This window comes from Pelmatolapia mariae, linkage group LG16_19, assembly GCF_036321145.2.
Source record: "Pelmatolapia mariae isolate MD_Pm_ZW linkage group LG16_19, Pm_UMD_F_2, whole genome shotgun sequence".
Classification (NCBI taxonomy): domain Eukaryota; kingdom Metazoa; phylum Chordata; class Actinopteri; order Cichliformes; family Cichlidae; genus Pelmatolapia; species Pelmatolapia mariae.
This window is the reverse complement of record NC_086241.1, coordinates 61,992,401-62,008,783: the sequence shown is the minus strand read 5'-3', so window position 1 is coordinate 62,008,783 and position 16,383 is coordinate 61,992,401. Positions and strand designations below refer to the sequence as shown.

Genomic DNA, 16,383 nt, shown 5'->3' with positions numbered 1-16,383 from the left:
AGTCCTCCTGTAGGATATCTTCCTCATCTCCTCTGCTTCCATCTCAGCAGGAGGCTCTGAAATGCAAGGAGAGGGGTCAAAAAGAGGAATCAAGGATGTGCAATCTGTAAAATAAAAAAGGGCAATGTGCGTGTGTCATTCAGTCACAGCATGCTGAGCTTGCATGAAAGGGAGAAGATATAGCAGGTGTCCTTGTTACTTAACTTGGCACTAGTCCCCGCACTCAGTGAATGAACCATTCATAGACATTGTAAACACCATGCCCTGTGAATCGAGACATTGTCACCCTGGACCACTCCCTAGATGGAAATAAATTCCTGGATGGAAATGCATGATTAAAGTGAAACAAATACCCAGAAGTACTTTGCAATGTTTTGCATGAACTCTTTCTGTAAGGGTGGACAAAATGCTAAAGAAAAAAAAGGCCTCGGACAAAATACCAGTTCTTTTTCTTTTATCAGCTTAATGACATAGATAGATGCTCTTTTTAAATCAGGGAAAAAACAACTAAAAGCAAGTGTTCTCATTTACAACCATTTAAGCACATTATAAATGTTATAAAATAAATGTACAATATGCTCTCTGAGTACAGCTTGCTAATACTGGTTGGACCTCTTTTGCTTTCAAAACTGCCTCAATACTTAATTGCACAAATTCACCAAGGAAATATTCCCCAGAGAACTTGGCAGCATCATGTAACTGCTGCAGATGTGTCAACATGATGTGAATTTCTTGTTCAACAAAATCCAAAAGATGTCCTATTGTATTTATATGTGGTGACTGTGGAGGTGACTTAAACTCTTTTTTGTTGCTTTTCTTGTCATGTTCAAGTTTACTTTCCAAAAACATAAATATACCATTCATTTAAATGCACATGATTTGTTTTATTAAATGCGTGCAAATGCTAACAGCAACCATTTAAAACTAAGTTTATTGTGGAGTATTTCTTCTCTTTTTTCCCCATCGTTTCTGGATTTGTTGAGCAGATTAGATCAGAACTAATTGCTGTTCCTTCCTTTAGTTTTTTTAAACCAGTTCTTTGCGTTCATAATATTTGACTGATTAATGATTGTTTGTTTTTTTTATTAAGAATTAAGGGATATAAGAAAAGGCTAGATTATCTCTCACTGAGTGTGATTTTTGACTGAGTATGGTTGTTTTTCTGATAATTACTGTCCCTGGTGGTGATAGTTATTTCATCGTCGAGAGTTTAAATGAAGTGCAGTTATTGTTTATTGAGAACAGTGTGTCACTTACCTCAGTGAAACTGAGGATTCTGTATGGGTTAGTGGGTGGGTGAAGTACTTAATAAAGTACTTACTAATGTTAGCTTTTCAGAACAGCTTTTAAATTTAACCTCCTTATTCTAACTGGTGCTTTCATTGCAAAACTGGTTTTCTGTAAGCACACATATATGTAAGCATACGTCTGTATATGTTTGTATAAGCATGTATATCTGTAAGTACGTATTTTTTTAACACGTTTTTGATTTTATAAAGCCAAATATCTAACAAATTGTAAATAAGGATTTAGGACAGCGTGGGATATAAAAATTAGGTAAAAATTAAAGTGATAATATTTAGTTACCTGAATACATTTATGCCTATTTCTATTCCTGTTTGAATATGTTATTTATTATCATTTAGAAAAACTTGGAAAAAATGTTTTTCATTTAACATGTTGAAACTAAAGCCTAGACATCATTGTCTGTGACGAATTCAAATCATCTTGGTGTTTTCGTGTTTGGAAGATTAAAGAGGAACTAATTTGGATTGCGTTACAAAGACAGTCTGATGATGCAAATGATAAACGAGTAGAAGTTTTTTATATAGCTGCTGTACAGGAACCTGGTCATACTGAAAAGAGAAGATAGACACATGTAAATGTTCTACCTGTGCGCATCCATGATGTTTTTAATGTGGTTATTTGCCATGAGTGTGTTTCACTCCTCTTTAGGACAGAATAGTTTTCTCCGTGCATATGCTCCTGGGAATATCATCATTGGAGGACTTTTCCCCATTCATTTAAAAACCAATAGGACTAACACTTCTGCACCTCTCTCCTGTAGTGAGTAAGTACAGGCTGAGTTCATCAGCTCATTAGTGTCAAATAGATGATTTGTGAATTTAATCTGTCTTCTGTCAATCTTGCAGCTATGGTTTAAAAACATTCCTGCACAGTCAAGTGATGATATACGCCATCAGCAAAATCAACCTACCTAACATCACCATAGGATACGACATCTATGACACTTGTGGAGATGTTGGCCTCGCCTTGAGAGCGACTCTCCAGCTGCTGAAGAACCAGTCAGACCCACAAAGCTGTTTGGTGCCAGCAGATGCTCAGTTTGACTTACCTGAACCCGAAACCAAGGTGGTGATCGGGGAAAGGTACTCAGAAGTATCGATAGCTGTTGCACGACTTATTGCTCTGTCTTCAGTTGCCCAGGTTTGTTTTCTCTTTTGCTGTCCTACAAAGCTCAATTAGAAATATAAGAATCTAAATCTGATGAAAATCAATAATATCAGTAAATATATAATCTGTCTTTAGATTTCCATGCTTATGTGTTGAAAAATCTTTAATGAACTGTTTTCATATATCTCTATGTCTATTTAACAGATTAGTTATGCATCCACAAGTGAGCTGCTGAGCAGCAAGTTCAAGTTTCCCACTTTTCTGCGAACCGTGCCTAGTGACAAATATCAGACAAGAGGTATTACTGAGCTGGTGAAGATATTCCACTGGAAAACAGTGATTATTGTGGGAAGTGATGATGAGTATGGGAAATATGGCAGTGATAGCCTTCAAGTCAACTTCAACAACGAGAATATCTGCATTGAATTTGTTTACATCTTGTCCGCTGATTTTACGACAAACAATAATAGCATGAACCAAACTGAGTTGAATGAACTACTGGAAAAAATCCAAAACTCGTCTGCTGAGGCCATCATCATCTTCACAAAGGACACTAATGCAGAAATCATCCTGGAAGCAGCTATTAGACACAGAGTCAACAGAACGTGGATTGCAAGTGATGCATGGTCCAGCTCTTCACAGATCTCTGCAATGCCAGACATCGAGCTGGCAGGAGAAGTTTTTGGGTTCGTATTAAAGCAGAAAGAGGTGCCTGGCTTTAAAGACCATGTCATGTCAATGTTTAATGGAACTAATAACACAATTCTTAGAGATTACCAGATGCAGCATCCACTTTCTGTAAATCAGTCTGAAGAAGAAAGAAAGCAAAATCTGGCTTCTTACATCGACCAGGATGAATCTTATGGTGTCTATTTAGCAGTTCGAGTCATTGCTGAGGGGCTCAGATGCTTGCTGAAGTGTAACGACCATCGGTGTGAACGAAGATCCAGTTTCACAGCCTCAGAGGTACAATAAAGATAGCTTGCCAATTATTAATTATTTGTCTTTAACAAATATTTTCAGTTACATAAGAAGTTTGCGAAATTTTGTCTGTCTTGAAAATATGAAACTTAAGCCAGAAATTGATATTCTTGGAGAAAAAACAACCATAATATTGCCAGGAAATCATTTATGCTGAATGGTACAAACAACATACGTTTTCATTTTCACTTCCTCTTTCAGCGAAACTGCGCATATTTCAGCAGCATTGCACTTTACTAAAAACACCCAGGTGCTAAGCTGTCTTGCCTGCAGTCCAAATGTTCAATCATTTAAACCAGGGGTGTCAAACAGCGAGCCAGATACAATTATATCTGGTCTGCGAGATAACTTCATTATTATTATTATTCATTATTATTCTGTTGCTTAAATATAGACATGTGTGGTCCCCACAGAAATGTCAAAATCTCAGCTGAAAGTCCAAACAAACCATTTCAATAACCTCCAAACAGCTAACAGTTTAAAAACAACAACAACAACAACAATGATTAATATTAACTTCTTAAATTTTAAATGATTTGCAAATTTTCCAATTTTTTCTTTTACACAATGTTGCCCTTTTTCTGGGCAGAGATGATGTTACACATTCCACAGCACCCACTGCTAAACTATCGACATTTGTCTTGTTTATTGGTAGATATGTAAGTTTTTCTTAGAAAAGGTTAAACATTAAAATTTCAAATATATTGCAGTTTGTGACGATTTTATTTCATAAAAATGTCTTTCTTCCTTTATGATGTTTTGTTATTTTCACAGCTTCTATCGGAAATCCAGAAAGTAAACTTTACTGAGAACAACACACAAATATACTTCAATAGTGATGGAGATCCCAGTTTGGGATATGATATTGTATACTGGAACAGGTCTGAATGCAAAAAGTGTATGATAATACAAACTATTGGAGAATACAGTCCAGATGGAAAAATTACAGTCCCAACAGACCTTTTCAGACACCTCATAAATGACATGGTGAGATGAATTTTTAACATTCATTTATTTCCCATTAAGGTTTATGAATCATGTACTCATGCTACTGTTTCTTTTGCAGGTCTCTGTTTACAATTGCTCAAAAAAATGTAAAGCAGGACAAGGATTTACATTAAAAGGAAAGTGTTGCGGAGTTTGTAGTCCGTGTGCAAGTGGAGAGATTTCTGATGGAAATTGTAAGTCTTTTATTCCAAATCAAAATTACACTGCTCAAAAAAATAAAGGTAACGCAGGTCTGAATGAATGAAATATTCAAAAACTTTGTTCTTTACATAGTTGAATGTGCTTACAACAAAATCACACAAAAATTATCAATGGAAATCAAATGTAGCAACCCATGGAGGTCTGGATTTGGAGTCACACTCAGAGTCCTGGGTCTGCTGACCTAGTGTTTTCAGTTCTTAGTGATTTTTGTGTTATGTCTGGTTCATTTGTAATTTATTTTATGCTTCCTGGGTTTTGATCCCCTCTTGTTTCTCTGTGCCCTCTGTTCTGTGTTTAAGTCTTCTCTGTCTGTTTGTTCCCCCCTGTGTTGTTGCCTTCTGTGTCTCCCTCTGTGTGACTGTCTATATCATGTGCATTATTGTGCTTTGCTCCCACCCCTTGTGTTCTGTGTTTTCGTCTTCCCTTCGTATATTTCTTCATTCTCTCTCTCTCTCTCTCTCTCTCCCTCTCTCTCTGTACTTCCTGTGTTACGTTTAAGGTCCATGTCTTGGTGTCAGCGTTTTCAGTTTCGTGTCCTCCCCGTCCTGTCAAGTGTAATTGTCCTCAGCTGTGTTCCTTGTGTGCTTCCACTTCCCTCATTACCCTCTGTGTATTTATGTCAGAGTCTCCCTCTGTTCCGTGTCGCGTCGTCCCTCATGCTATGTGATCCTTTGTGTGCCACTCTGTGGAACGTTAGATTATATTTTCCCAGTCTAGTTTAGTTCATCATTAGTTGTATCATTTTCCTGCGTCTACAATAAACTGCCCTTCTGAGTTCATTCCCGTGTTGCGAGTCCTGCATTTCGAGTCCTGAGTCCAGATGTAATTTTATTGCCTATCTTGTGTTCCTAAATGTGCAAAGTGCATTATGCATTCATTATACTTGCCCGTTTAATATTAATTTATGATTGCAGCTTTTTTTTCTTTCCAAATGATTATAGGATAGGAAAATATTGTCCACTTTACTTATGCTACTTATGTTTTTGTTTCCCTCTGCAGATTCAACATGCAAGCATTGTGAAGACGGGGCATATTCTCGTCCTGAAGAGAATACATGTTCGAAAAAAAGTGATGACTATCTCGCTTGGGCAGATCCCTTCTCAATCATTCTCAGCTCCCTTGCAGTCGTTGGGATCATTGCTACCGTTGTGTTTGCTGTTCTGTTTGCAGTATATCTTAAAACTCCCATTGTGAAGGCAGTTGGAGGTTATTTGTGTTTTCTGGAGCTTTTTGCATTGCTGGCTGGCTTCTGTCTTACATTCACCTTCATAGGCAAACCTACTGAGAAGATTCACTGTGTAGGTGTTCCTCTCTTCGGCATAGCCTTTACTCTCTGCATCTCTTGCATTCTTGCAAACTTGCTTCAGATCTTCTTGGGCTTCAAGTTTGACCTTAAGGTAGAGTCTTGGATAAAGAAGCTGAATAAGCCATTGGTGGTGGTGACCATCATCTCTGGGATTCAGTTAGGCCTATCTGTGTCATGGCTGACCAAAGAACCACCACATCCTGACAATCAATCTTTAGATTACACTATCCTATACAACTGTAAGATTGAGCCCCATAGATACTTTATAGCCATGTTAGTCTACAATGCTTTCTTGGGCCTTATTTGTTTCGTGTTTGCATTCAAAGGTAGACAGCTGCCAGATCTGTACAAAAATGCTTCTTTGATCACCATCAGTATGCTGATGTTTGTAGTCATCTGGATTATCTTCCTCCCCATTTATTTGACCTTGACAGGGAAATACCAACCAGCAGTACAAAGTGCCGCTATCCTCACTTCCTGCTTCAGCATCCTTGGTTGTCACTTGGCCCCAAAGTGTTATATTATGTTGTTCAGGAAAGAGCTTAATCATGAGCGCGCCATTGCTGAATACATTAGGAAGTATTATGAGCAAAAGGGTATTTCTGTGGTCCGCTCGCAGTGTCACACTTAAATTGTTCTGCAAAGGAATGAATCTTCCTGTGATTACGTTTAATCAATATGTCTTTCTAGCAATTTAATATGTGATTTTGCCATAGGCTGTATATAAAGGATGGATGCAGAAACTGCGACATCACCTATTGGTTAGTGAATTCCTGTTGTGAAGCCTCCAGCTGAGTTAAGGACCACATGTTGGGAAGGCAGTGTCTCGTTGGCTCATTGGCTAACACCCTTCTGATTAATCCCTTCTTTTAATGTAATTTACAAAATGAGCTATTATTGTGTTCAGCAAGTCTAATTTAACCCTAACCAAAATGAAGGAATCTTGGTTTTCTGACTGCATAGATATCAAAGCTCATCTTGTACATTGCTTGGTACCCAATCTCGGGTTAACTTGTCGTCCTGGCTCTGCCTTGCCGTAGCATGTGTGTCAATCTGTAGCTAGTCTCTAGCTCATTCCCTTCTTCCGAATGTTGGAACACTGCAGCTACAATCACTGTTTTGCCATCAATGTGGATAAAAATTCCATCATCCTATTCATGAAGCAGCTCGCTATTTTCATCTCTTGCCCACCAAGTCTCTGGTTCCTCAACACCTGACGTGGACCTTGTTTGAGTTCTCTCTCTGCGTTAGGCTTGGTTAGCGAGGACCTTTACTGGATACAAACACCGCAGGTGAGAATCAAACCTGCAACGCCTATTCCAAAGGCATGTAGTCTTACCGCTACACTATCCTGCGTTTATTTCTGTTTATTCATATATAAATATATGTGTGTGTGTGTATATGTATATATATGTGTGTGTGTGTGTATACATATATATATATATATATATATATATACATACATAAATATATATATATTGTAACAGGGAGAGTGTATGAAATAAGATCTGCCTAAATAAAATGGCATATGTTACATTAAAAATAGAAAAGATGTGTGATAAAGGTAGGCCTAGCCTGCCTCCAAACAGCTGAGAAAGAGGGAAGACAAAATTGACACAACACACAGACAAGAGAGTATAGTAGTGTAGAGACTAGAGTAGTGGTTAGACTACACGTCTTTGGAGCAGAAGATTGCAAGTTTGATTCCCACCTGGGGTGTCTGTATCCAGTAAGGGTCCTTAGGCTAGGCTAGGCACCTGCGTCAGGTGTTGAGGAACAAAATAAATGCTACGGCAAGGGGGAGCCAGGACGCCAGGTCAGGGGGAGTTATCATCACCCCCATATTGGGTCTGGTTGATGTTAATGCAGCACTGTGGACAGCCACCTTTATTGAGACTAACTAGATCACTACAAAATGAGCTATTGTTGTGTTAGATCACTACAATAGTCTAATCTAGTTAGAGGGCTAGAGGCTAAGATCAAGGTAGCACAGAGAGAGGTTGCAGAAGTACAGGAACCTGTCCATACCTGAGGCTTTGGAAACTGCCAAGCAACAACTACACCATTGACTTCTCTGTTATCCACAGAACCAGCCAAGGTGTCAACAGCACCAATATGAAAAGCACAAATGTGTGAGCATAACCAGCTGCTTGTCAATGAGGGATGGCCAGAGTTAAGCCATGACAGGACTTGGCAAAAACTGACACATCATCCGGCCTTCTGGGTTAAGTTTTGCCAGGCTTGGGCAAAAACTCTACATATTGGATGGATTTAGATGGTTACTGGAACCACTTGTATGTTACCAAATAAAGTAACATACAAATAACCACTTCCTGGATGGAGCCACTTTATTTCTTCATGATGTAGATACACAGAGTATTCATTTAATTCACAATTTAGACTAATAAGAACAATGTTTATTTAGATTTTAAATCAAAGGAAACATGAACTATTTTCATGGTGCTGCTGTTGTAGTTGTTGCTTGGCAGTTTCCAAAGCCTCAGGTGTGGACAGGTTTCTGTACTTCTGCAACCACCCTCTGTGCTACCTTAATCTTAGCCTCTAACTAGATCACTAGCCTCCTGCTCATCTCACTGATTACTGCTGCCCTATTGTAGTTATCTAGTTAGTCTTGATAATGGCAGCTATAGATATTGACATCAACATCTAGCAGACCCAATATGGGGGTGATGATAACTCCCCCCTGACCTGGCGTCCTGGCTCCCCCTTGCCGTAGCATTTATTTTGTTCCTCTCTTCTTGTCAGGGTGCCCTGGTTTCTCAACACCTGACGCGGACCTTGTTGATCACTTAGCAGGGGGGTGGGGAGTCTAGCCTAGTCTAAGGACCCTTACTGGATACAGACACCCCAGGTGGGAATCAAACTTGCGATCCTCTCCTCCAAAGACGTGTAGTCTAACCACTACTCTAGTCTCTACACTACGATACTCTCTTGTCTGTGTGTTTGTGTCAATTTTGCCTTCCCTCTTTCTCAGCTGTTTGGAGGCAGGCTAGGCCTACCTTTATCACACGTTTTCTATTTTTAATGTAACATATGCCATTTTATTTAGGCAGATCTTATTTCATACACTCTCCCTGTTACAATATATATATATATATATATATATGTATATATGAATAAACAGAAAGAAAAGCAGGAATAAAAGCAGCTGGACAGTGTAGCGGTAAGACTACATGCCTTTGGGATAGGAGTTGTAGGTTTGATTCTCATCTGCAGTGTTTGTATCCAGTAAAGGTCCATAACCATATCAGAATGATTAATATAAGAGCAAACCTCACACTTTGCCCCCCCAAAATTTGTGCCTGTCATCTGTTTCAGTGAGAGGTGATCATCAGTCTTTCTGAAATGTAATTCACCTTGCCGTCATTTTATACAACACGTTCTGCTCTGCTCTGAAATAACTCGAGAAATGGGTTGAATATTGATTCAAACACGCAGTTTATGCAGAATGTTTTTACAATTTAAATCCAGCACCAGTAACCAAAGCTGAAACTAAGAACTAAGATCAATCAGGGTAAAAACCAAACATTCATCAGCATCAGCGGTTAAAAATGGACCATTTGTTACCTTGAATAATTTCACTTTTTCATAATGAGGCACAAACTGGGGTTTGCAGAGTGCTTTGGAAAATGTTTTGGTTGTAGTTTAGTTGCAGTCCGATAGCCTCTCGTAACCTGGCTCCAGTTAAGGAAGATATAGGCAGGCTGTGACCTGTGCATAAATAAAGTAACATACAAATAACCATTTCCTGGATGGAGCCACTTTATTTCTTCATCACTGGAGCCAAATACTTTCCTCAGGATGATGTAGATGCACAGAGAGTATTCATTAAGCTCACAGTTTAGACTCATAAGAACAATGTTTATTTAGATTTTGAATTAAAGGAAATATGAACTATTTTCACTCAACAGAAAAATAAAGGTGGCACTTTCACAATTGCTTCACCTTTCAAACAAACAAACAAAAAACAAATGTGTATTTTGTGCAATTCCCCCAGATAAAGATACCTTTGATGTCAATTAAATCCAGCCTAGGAAAGCTTTTAAATAAAAAGTTCAGTATTTGCTGAGCTAAACAACAGCTGCATCTTACCTTTATTGGAAAGTCAATACATCTTTATCTGAGCATCATCTTCCTCTTGAGTCATTTAAAACATAGAAATTCTCTCAGCAAAGTGGGGCACAGATTTTTTCAGCCATGTATTTGTACAATCAACAGCACAGCCACTCATATTATTTGTCAGATAATTGGGTTAAATGCTTCAGAGGGCACAAACAGCAAAAACATGGCCTGGAGGTCTAATGAAGTGAAGGCCAGCAGATAGAGCAACCTGAGCTAGCCCCCACCTGTCTCTCAATGAGGCCACATCCCTGAAAAGGGAAAAATTGGCCTGTGCTAGGCTGCTAGGCTAGCAGTAAATTAATGTTATCCCATCAGAGCAAGCAATGCAGCAGTGCTTGTCAAGTAAACAAGAACATCAACTAAAACCTACCAAAGTGAAAATTATCTCTCTAGCCTGTTGTAAGCTTCTTGCCTGTTTGCATCCATCTTTTCGAATACTGCCATCTTGTGGCCTCTGTGGATAACAAAGCACATGTGCTCTCAGAACATTGAAAGCAGAGTCAGCTGCCGCCTCTCAACTCTCACATGAACTCCAGACCTGCATTCACCTCTTCCCTCTGAAACCCCTCACACCCCCGACATACAAAACTCTGAACATCGCCCTTTCACTGACTGCTCCACCCCCATTTGCACACCACAAACTCTGGCCCACAAGGACTCTGACTCTGTTGGACACTGCTGTTTATGTAAGATTGTATTGTCTTGTATTGTGTTGTAGGGGAGACGGGATAGTTGTAACATTTCTGACATTTCTGTCTGTAGCTTGGAGCTCTTTTAAGGTAGTGGATTCAAAATGTAATGGAAAGTATTTACATGTCTCTGCTATTAAATAGTACAGCTATTTTCTCTGCAGCACAATTACTCATTGCATGGTATGGTCTCAAACACAAAGAGTGAAATATTACAATTAACCTCATAGTCTGGGTTAGTTGTAACATATCCTGGGGTGAAATGTAACACAATGAAATAAGGGTACTGACAAAATCTTAAAATGTAATCTTTTTTATTCAACACCTGAATGCACCTAGAACTATTTATGTAGCTATGTGTGTGTGTGTTACGACCCCCTCTGCTAGGCGACAGGTGGGGGGGGAAACATACACAAGCCCTCTCACGAAATCAGAGTAAATAAGGGGTTTTATTGCAAACGTTAAACTGAAAACCGACGGGGCTGTTCAACAGACTACCGGGCAAATAATTAATACACAAAGAAAAGAACAGGCAAGAATAAAAGCTAAGGGTTAACTAAGGTGAGCCAGCAAACACAAGACTCTAATAAAACTAAGGTCAGCTATATATCAGAGTTTACAGAGTTCAAATGCTAAGCAGACGAGGAGGCCACTGCATATTCACGTCAGAGCAGTAGTTCCCCATAGTGTGAAGGATCTTCAGCCATTTATACTCCCAGGTGCAGACAATCAGCCAGTCAGTTGGTCTGGGAGTGTCATGGGATCTCCAGGCAGCCAATCGTCCGTGTGGTCTGACACACTTCATTCTGCATAAAAGAAGGCTGGCACGGATCTCCCAGTAACCAATCACTCACAAGTCATAGCACACTTGGATTTGCATGAGAAGAAGAAAAAAAAGCAGTCTCACTCCCTCCAAGACCCAGGGCCGTAACAGTGTGTGAGAGAGAAAGCAGAAATCTAGCTTTTGAACCCCCCAAAAAAGACAAATTATGGAATTTCCAACAACTGAATATTTCATTAATTTTGGTTGGTCTTCCTTGAGCTTGGCCTCATTGGCTCAGTGGGCATTGTAACCTACAACTCTTGCACCAACTTTTGAACATAACAATGAAGCTGAAAAATGTGGTTGATTACATTGAGAAGAATTACTTTTTTTCATGGCTGACCTTGGTGTGGTTTGCAAAGTGCTTCAGAAAGATCAGGAAATCGGTTTCTTGCACCCATCCTGATTTATTTCCACTACCAATACTTCCTACTGGCCCATCTCTGACAAAGTGGTTTGCATATAGTATGGGTGGGAACACAAACATTGGAGGAATTGTGTTGCCAATGGCATTAACCGCATGTACAAAGGTGACCAGTGAACCTCCCTCTGCTGATGTCATTGCCCCAACTTTTTTAATATAAGTTAAAGTAATAGTGTGGTAAGTTGTAACATTTGCATGATTGTTACAAGTACCCCAGACTGTTGCTGTTACAACTGACCCAGACTCCTATAGCCATGAACTAGCTAACATTACAGCCAACGGCTAAAACATTATCACTAAAGACCTACACAGATTATATCCCCATAGACATACAAATAACATAATTTAAGTTTGATGAGTTTAACTGCCAGTGTTGGGGAGTAACGGAATACATGTACCGCCGTTACGTATTCAGAATACAAAATATGAGTAACTGTATTCCGTTACAGTTACCGTTTAAAAAGGTGGTATTCAGAATACAGTTACTTTGGTGAAATAAATGGAATACACGGCGGTACTTCCTTTTTTCATATTGTCGCGGGTCAGGATTGTTTGGGTTTGTTTGACAGCTACGTTTTGTTGTTCCAGGCGGCAGTGTTACGGTTGCCATGGTTACAGGGTGACGCGCTCTCTCTCTGCCTGTTTCCTGGGTGAGAGAGCGCTTTGTTGTTGTTGTTGTTGTGCTAAGCTAAAAGGCAGAATGCTACAGGCATAGCTCTAAAGAATGTAGCCTGATGGGCAGTGTAGTCCGTGCTGCAGGGAGAATGGACTGTCATACACGTTATGTGTCTGTGAGCGAGGGAGGGAGAGAAAGGAAAAGTCCGAGCTGTCACGGAGCAAAAACGGGAGCTGGAAGCATGTAAATATAATAATAACCACTGCAGCCAAGAAGAGTGCCTGACGAGCCCATTTGTAAGTAAGCTATTAAGACTCAACTGTACACTGTGTTCGTGTTTTCCTCCGGAAACAATAAGTTCCGTTGGAGCAGCCTTTCAACGCCTCTCTTTGTCTCCCGCAAGCAAAGTTGACCCAGACAACAAAGTAAAGCTATTTTTCGGCTACGAGCCCGACACTAACCCGAGGTATTAGCCAGAGGTCCCTTTACTACGTTTCGGACCTTCAGTAACAGTAATAAATCACAGCAATAGTACATTCACGTAGTTGTAAACAGCATGATAATATATTAAGTATTCCATAGTATTCAGAATACGTTACTCTCATTGAGTAACGTAACGGAATACGTTACAGAATACATTTTGGGGCATGTATTCAGTATTCTGTAGTGGAATACATTTTAAAAGTAACCTTCCCAACACTGTTAACTGCAAAGCAGATAATGCTATTAGAAATTGAAACAAAGTAAAAAACAACAACAAAAAAAAACCACTTACTTTTTGGCATACAAATTACTTTTTTTCTTCTTAAATTGTCTGTGTTTGCCAAAATGTGCTAATTTTTCACATGTGATAGAAGAACTGAATTGGGCATGTACAGGATGAATCACATCATTTGAAACTTAGCCTTGATTGGAGAAATTGTGTTACAACTGACCCACGTTACAACTATCCCCAGTCTCCCCTACATAAGACTTTTATTTTATTTTTATCTTTTTATCTTTAAGTTATTCCTTGTACACTGAGGGCCATGGGAGCATTGCTATTTCAAATTCCTGTGTATGATCAGTACATATGGTCTTTGACAATAAAGCTGATTTTGACTTTGACTTGACTTTGCTGACTGCATTAGACCACTGCTACACCCCGTTCAAGAACTGTTACAAGGCTCAGCCCCTGCCGGCATTTGGAAAATCGGACCATGCCGCCATCTTCCTCATGCCTGCCTACAAACAAAGGCTAAAGCAGCAACCACCAATCAGGAGGGAGGTCGCTCGCTGGACAGACCAATCAGTGGCCGCGCTGCAGGACGCACTGGATGACGCAGACTGGGACATGTTTCGGCGCAGCTCTGATGACATCAACATGTTTACGGAAGCGGTTGTGGGATTTATCGGGAAACTAGCGGACGACACAGCAGAAAGAACTATCATCCGAACGTTTCCCAACCAGAAGCCGTGGGTGGATAAAAACATCCGCGACGCTCTGCCTACAATGAAGGGCTCGTCTCCGGTAATATGGACCTATACAAGGCTGCGTCCTACAACGTGCACAGCGCGGTCAGAAAGGCAAAGCGGAGCTACGGGGAAAAACTAGAGTCACAGCTACGACAGTGCGACGCTAGGAGCCTGTGGAAAGGACTGCGGAGTATAACGGACTATAAACGACCAGCTTCTTCAATGATGAATGCCGATGCTTCACTGGCTGATGAGCTGAACACGTTTTATGCTCGCTTCGACGCCGCAGCAATTAAAACAACAAACGGCTGCGCGCGTTCGGAGTGCACCAGTGAAGACAATGCATTCATCATCACAGAGCATGCCGTGAGGAACACCTTCAGGAGGGTGAACACCAGGAAGGCAGCAGGACCAGATGCAATCCCTGGCCGGGTCCTGAGAGCCTGTGCTGACCAGCTGGCACCGGTGTTCACGGAGATCTTCAACCTTTCCTTGGCCCAAGCAGTGGTTCCCACGTGCTTCAAACAGTCCATTATTGTTCCTGTTCCAAAGAAACAACAGCCCGCTTGCCACAATGACTACCGTCCAGTAGCACTGACTTCAATTGTGATGAAGTGTTTTGAAAGACTGATGAGAGATCACATCACTTCTTCACTTCCTGCCACCATCGACTCACTTCAGTTTGCTTACCGGACTAATCGTTCCACAGACGATGCCATATCTCACCTGGTCCACACATCCCTGAGTCACCTGGACACTGGCAGAGGGAATTATGTTAGGATGCTGTTCGTGGACTACAGTTCAGCATTCAACACAATAATTCCCTCTAAGCTTTTCACCAAGTTGACGGATCTAGGACTCAGCTCAGCACTGTGTCAGTGGATCCTCAACTTCCTCACAGACAGACCCCAATCAGTGAGGGTGGGTAAACAAGTCTCCCCCTCCATCTCACTCAGCACTGGAGTGCCTCAGGGCTGTGTTTTAAGCCCCCTGCTGTACTCACTGTACACTTATGACTGTGTAGCCACATCAGACACCACCTCCATTGTCAAGTTTGCTGACGACACTGTTGTTGTAGGCCTGATCTCCGACAACATCGAGATGACCTACCTGGAGGAGATTAGGAACCTGGAGACCTGGTGCCAGGAGAATAACCTCCTCCTAAACGTCAGCAAGACTAAGGAGCTGATCGTGGACTTCACTACAAAGCAGGCGAGGAATTACAAGCCCCTCATCATCAGTGGCACGCCAGTGGAGAGAGTGGACAGTTTCCGATACCTGGGTGTCCACATCACTCAAGACCTGTCATGGTCCTGTCACATCAACACCCTGGTTAAGAAAGCCCGTCAGCGTCTCTTCTTCCTCAGAAGACTTAGAGACTTCCATCTGCCACTGAAGGTGCTCAAGAACTTTTACTCCTGCACCATCGAGAGCATCCTGACGGGAAACATCTGCACCTGGTTTGGGAACAGCACCAAGCAGGACAGACGAGATCTGCAAAGAGTGGTGCGCTCGGCTGAACGCATCATTCAATCAGAGCTCCCTGACCTCCTGTCCATCTACACCAAGCGGTGCAAGTCCAAAGCTAGGAAGATTATGATGGACCTCTCCCATCCCAACAATGGACTCTTCTCACTGTTGAGGTCTGGGAAGCGCTTCCGCTCCCTTAAGGCCAAAACAGAGAGAATGAGGAGGAGCTTCTTCCCCCAGGCTATTCGGGCCCTGAACCAGGTGTATGACTGGACTCCCACACACATCACATCACTATAAGACTGGACTCTCACACACATCACATTAACACACGCACCACCACACATTTCCTATAATTTATAATCTTTATAATCTCTTTCTGCTATTTGCACATTTTTTACTGTACATTTCTAAGTTAATTTGTAAATTTTGTAGTAACCTGTAAATTGTAAATACTGTAAAACTTTTTTCTGTCATTTAATGGCCAGGCATTGTACAGCTACAAGCATTTCACCCCTATGTCATACTGTGTATGGTTGTGTGTGTGTGACAAATAAAATTTGAATTTGAATTTGAATTTGCTTGCTGCACAGGGAGGAGTGGGGCGGAGCGGTGGAGGATCCTCTGGCTGGCTGGAGCAGCAGCAAATAACCATCTCACAAAATGAAAACAAAATAAAAACCAAACAACAAAAATACCAGACATTATGATATAGATTTATAAATTGCATCGATGTGTTTTCTAAATTCTATCACACATACGTATACGTGAAAAGTAAGCGCAAGGGCACTCGTATGGCGTTATTTTTGTAGTCCTATTCTGAACGCACGTAAATAATCTTTGCAAGTACAA

The 16,383-nt window shown here is 40.8% G+C and overlaps 1 protein-coding gene across 1 annotated transcript; it reads left to right on the top strand.

The window, feature by feature from the left end:
- The first annotated feature begins 1,907 nt into the window (after nucleotides 1-1,907).
- LOC134644723 (G-protein coupled receptor family C group 6 member A-like) lies at nucleotides 1,908-6,542 on the top strand. The gene is made up of 6 exons (XM_063497761.1): nucleotides 1,908-2,071; nucleotides 2,154-2,448; nucleotides 2,620-3,381; nucleotides 4,171-4,383; nucleotides 4,463-4,577; nucleotides 5,605-6,542. Exons 1-6 carry the CDS (start codon nucleotides 1,908-1,910, stop codon nucleotides 6,540-6,542), a joined length of 2,487 nt encoding a protein of 828 aa, XP_063353831.1.
- Nucleotides 6,543-16,383: the final 9,841 nt, after the last annotated feature.

What these genes read in the sequence shown, in the direction of transcription:
- LOC134644723 (XM_063497761.1), top strand. Translation starts at nt 1,908, where the DNA reads ATGTTTTTAATGTGGTTATTTGCCATGAGTGTGTTTCACTCCTCTTTA. An exon ending in GCACCTCTCTCCTGTAGTGA is followed by an intron (nt 2,072 to 2,153) that starts GTAAGTACAGGC and finishes TCAATCTTGCAG; the next exon opens with CTATGGTTTAAAAACATTCC. An exon ending in GACACCTCATAAATGACATG is followed by an intron (nt 4,384 to 4,462) that starts GTGAGATGAATT and finishes TTTCTTTTGCAG; the next exon opens with GTCTCTGTTTACAATTGCTC.